Source organism: Pollicipes pollicipes, unplaced genomic scaffold (genome assembly GCF_011947565.3).
Source record: "Pollicipes pollicipes isolate AB1234 unplaced genomic scaffold, Ppol_2.1 Scaffold_6459;HRSCAF=7659_pilon_pilon_pilon, whole genome shotgun sequence".
Taxonomy (NCBI): domain Eukaryota; kingdom Metazoa; phylum Arthropoda; class Thecostraca; order Pollicipedomorpha; family Pollicipedidae; genus Pollicipes; species Pollicipes pollicipes.
In genome coordinates this window covers 3,304-7,299 of record NW_023596877.1, presented here as the reverse complement: position 1 = coordinate 7,299, position 3,996 = coordinate 3,304, and the positions used below count along the sequence as shown (strand labels likewise).

The window sequence follows — 3,996 nt, the reverse complement described above, 5'->3', positions numbered from 1 at the left end:
AAACACCGAGAGGTCACCGAATATTTTGCCAAAAACTGCACAGCTCCCTCGGAACACCACGCCTTCAGATATCACCACAATAGGCAACAACACGGCCTCCAGTGGCGCGATCGAGCCTGGCCCCGCAGCTTCCCCGCCCCGCTTGAGGCGCTTCTTGTCTCGTTTCCGGCCCACTCGGCCTCTGGTCACCGAAGCCGTCTTTGCATGTCTTTGGTCGCGGAGCCGTGAAGCATGTCTTTGGTCGCGAGGCGCTGGCTTCGCATTTACTGCCCGGTGGCCGAGAGGGTCGGCCGGCTGTCATTGCAGCCATCCTCCTCGCAGCAGTGGTTACAGGTGGTCTTGGTGACCCCGAAGCCGGTGGACTTGCAGTATGCGGCGCAGGAGTCGGTGCAGGACCTCGCTAGCAGCAGCAGGATGCCGTTTTGCACGAACCCACGACTCCTGAAACGTGCGAGATGTGTCCTGTGTGGGTGATTTCCGCAGCCCTCAAGAGTGGTGCTTCAGCTCCTGTTGCAGTTTTGCAGTCGGAAGCCGTACGTACAGGGAACAGACAATTTAGCATTGGTCTCTTCTAAAAAGCTCAGGGCGTCATCTAGTATTTGCACTTCACGCCGTACCTGATATAAAACAAACTGCAGGAATGTTTTAATTGCCAAGAAACAGTTCAACATTTCTAGGTTTAGGTTGTATACCATTGCAGAACACAGTTGCTGACGATCAATATTCTACTTGATGCAATGAAAAAAAGTTATTGAGCAGCGAAAGCAAGAAAATGTAAGAAAGAGCTCTTAATATTATATATATATATATATATATATATATATATACATGTTGTATATCTATATTTGATACATACTGCTGGCTCAGCATTGACGAGCTTTTTGACGTGTCGTTCTAGCTTCCTGGCTTTGGACTTGGCATTATCGTTTAGGTTAAAGATGGTTTGCACAAAATTACTCATATCTTCGTCGCTCTTTACATTCTAACGTTTTGACATCCTATCTAATCGGCGGAGAAGTTTGAATGGCAAAATGAATATTTTTTTAGTTTTAAAGGATAAAAATTGTGCAGTGCTATTGGGAAAGCATCTTTTGGTATAGAGAACACAAGGGAAATATGACTAATTGAAGCAAGACAGAATCCTATTTTCACTTTGATACATATAAAATACATTCATAATGGGAGCACTACAACGATACAATGAGAACACTATTGGGACAATTACATCAATACTGCTCACCGCCCATCACCTTATAGTTCAAGAGTTGTACAAGAATTTGTTTGGCTGTTTAATTTTTTAATCAAACATGTATAAAGCAAGGATCTGCCAAAATATTCCAAAACACACACACACACACACACACACACACACACACACATATATATATATATATATATATATATATATATATATATATATATATATATATATATGTGTGGTTGTGTGTGTGTGTGTGTGGTGTGTGTGTTGTGTGTGTGTGTGTGTGGTGTTGTGTGTGTGTGTGTTGTGTGTGGTGTGTGTGTGTGTGTGTGTGTGTGTGTGTGTGTCTGCCTGAAAATTTGGACAGGAACTTTTCAAGGGCGGCGGTTGAGACAAGGGCCCTTGGCAAAGTATAGCTTGTTTCGAAGATCCTGACCACTCCGGTGCAGCAATTCCAGCTCAACATATCAGTTTAAGCTGATATTTGAACGCCATTGCCGTCATGCCATGCCGCTTCGTGCCAGTCTGACGCTCCCTGCCTCTGGCGAAGTGGCCGACACAGATGCAGCACACAAGCCAGTGTTTGGGGCGCCAATGTACGTCTCCCCTTCACAGCTGACTGCCGAGTCGTGCGCTTTTACCACGGAGGATACTAGGGTGAATGAATGGAATTGCGGCTCAAAGTTAGACGTCATGCGCTGTTTTTTATTAGCTGGGATACCAATTGGAATCTAGCGTGGGCACGCGATCACTGATGACTCCGTGGCACCTACACGTCTAAGGTTACTCGCATTTTTTCTTTTTTACGTCGACCCAGTCTGAATGGACTGAGAAGTGAAACACAGTGCACCCCGCAAGGTCAGCGACCTTCCCTATCACCTGCCAACAAGTGCCCAGGCGCGCACGTTGGCAAAGCGGCCAGCCACGCCTCCACCCCACGATTCTCAGGCAGGTTGGAACTCCCAAGGTGGCCGGCGGCCCGCCCCGCCTGACCTGACAGATGACTTAATGGACGCCCGCCTGGCCTGGAAGATGACTTGATGGGCGCCCGCCTGACCTGGAAGATGACCTGATGGGCGCCCGTCTGACCTAACAAATGAGCTGATGGGCGCCCGCCTGACCTGGAAGATGACCTGATGGGCGCCCGTCTGACCTAACAAATGAGCTGATGGGCGCCCGCCTGACCTGGAAGATGACCTGATGGGCGCCCGTCTGACCTAACAAATGAGCTGATGGGCGCCCGCCTGACCTGGCAGATGAGCTGATGGGCGCCGCACACCACCAGGTAGTCGGTGGCCACCTGCTCTGCCCAGCCCAGGCACGCGTTATCGCCGTCCCAGGCCGTGTAGCGGAAGTCGAGGCTGCACGAGAAGCAGGTGCGGTTGGCCATGCCCGCGTCCGTCAAGTTGAAACCTGCCGCATGCAGCCTTGGTCGAGACGCTTCGCGCTCGGTCATCATGCATGTGTTGGCGGCGTACCTGCTCAGGTATGCGTATGCGTGAGGTCAGGTCGTAACCGGCACAATGGGGTCAGCGCATGCGTCTGCCTTGGTTGTGCTAAAGGAAGGAAACTTCACTTTAGCAAACAAGTGGGAGTCCAAATGAATGGGAAACGTTCGCACGTGCACAACAATTTTGGTTGTTACAGAGGGTTCACTCTCATGGATCAAGAAGGATCTGAGCAAAGTGCAAGAATCAAGTATCGCTTTGAGTAGCATTAGCCTCGAAGACGAACTGATGATGCCAGAATATCGTGAATCACGTTAGGTTTGTTGAAATTCTGATATTCATTGCGATGCACTCTGCGCCTTGAATATTCCGGAGGTGTTGGAATCTAAGCGAAAATCCAAGCGTCCATTCCCAAGGTCAGATCAAGTCACCAAGTGGCCTAACCTGACCTCTCCGCAGCAGTTATTTCAGAAGCCTACCTGCCATGGTCACAGCAATGCTTTTTTTAAAGAACAGCCAAATGACAACGAGCTTCTTGACTTCATAATTCATCATCATTGACAGAATTAATCAGAGACGAAGCTGACAAATATAGGTCTCCTGATTGGGAGAGAGACCCCGGTGGAACACACTCCAAACGCTCAGCAGCTGCCTTTTACTGCTCTTCTCGAGTCCTTACTTCGCTGGTGGTTCGAGACCACCTGGTCAACACGGACCGCCATAATAGCCAGGCCTGCCACAAGGCCTGCCACGGTGGACTTCATGGTGTTGAGCTGTGGAGAAAGTCGCACGTCAGCTCAGTTTCAGTAATTGAAATCATGCACTGCTATCTCTGTCCACTTTCGTCTCTTTCATCTTTCATCTCTCAAGTGAAAAAGGCTAGGAGCAGCCAAATGCACTCAAAGCGCATTTCGATGACCGGGTGACCAGAAAAAACTGCCCATGACCTTTGTTTGTTTGCAAACCTCGTGCGTCAATATTTGTATTGCAATAATTCACGGATGTAGAGGTTCGTACTCAAGTCTCCGTTCGAGAACCCTCGTGTCGCAAGTGCTCGCACGTAAAACTTTTTCACAAATTGTTTGATTGATTGTGAAAAACGTTGCATGCACATTATTGATATAGCCGTCCTTCAAATACGCCAATATTCGCATCGCATGTCTTATCGTGCGCTCTCATTTGTTTATGAAAATTAATCGTCGTATTGCATACCTTTGTATATGCGTTCCTTCATATATTATCTATTCTCAAATGTTATTCTTTGTATTACGTTTGTTTGCAGATAATAGTTTTTGCCATCCATTCGTAAACGTTGTGATCGCGCAACATTTTTGGACGTACTTAATG

General features: G+C 48.0%; 1 protein-coding gene across 1 annotated transcript; it reads right to left on the bottom strand.

Annotated features, from left to right (window-relative positions):
• Nucleotides 1-263: 263 nt before the first annotated feature.
• On the bottom strand, nt 264-3,135 carry LOC119106914 (uncharacterized). Its single transcript, XM_037230262.1, has 3 exons — nt 3,129-3,135; nt 2,479-2,614; nt 264-441 (listed from the first exon to the last, which is right to left on the bottom strand). Exons 1-3 carry the CDS (start codon nt 3,133-3,135, stop codon nt 264-266), a joined length of 321 nt encoding a protein of 106 aa, XP_037086157.1.
• Between the last annotated feature and the right edge of the window lie 861 nt (nt 3,136-3,996).

Excerpts from the sequence above, each read along its gene's own strand:
- LOC119106914 (XM_037230262.1), bottom strand. Across the intron at positions 442-2,478 it reads GCCACCGACTACCTGGTGGT|GAGTCGTGGGTTCGTGCAAA; the intron begins GTGCGGCGCCCA and ends CGCACGTTTCAG.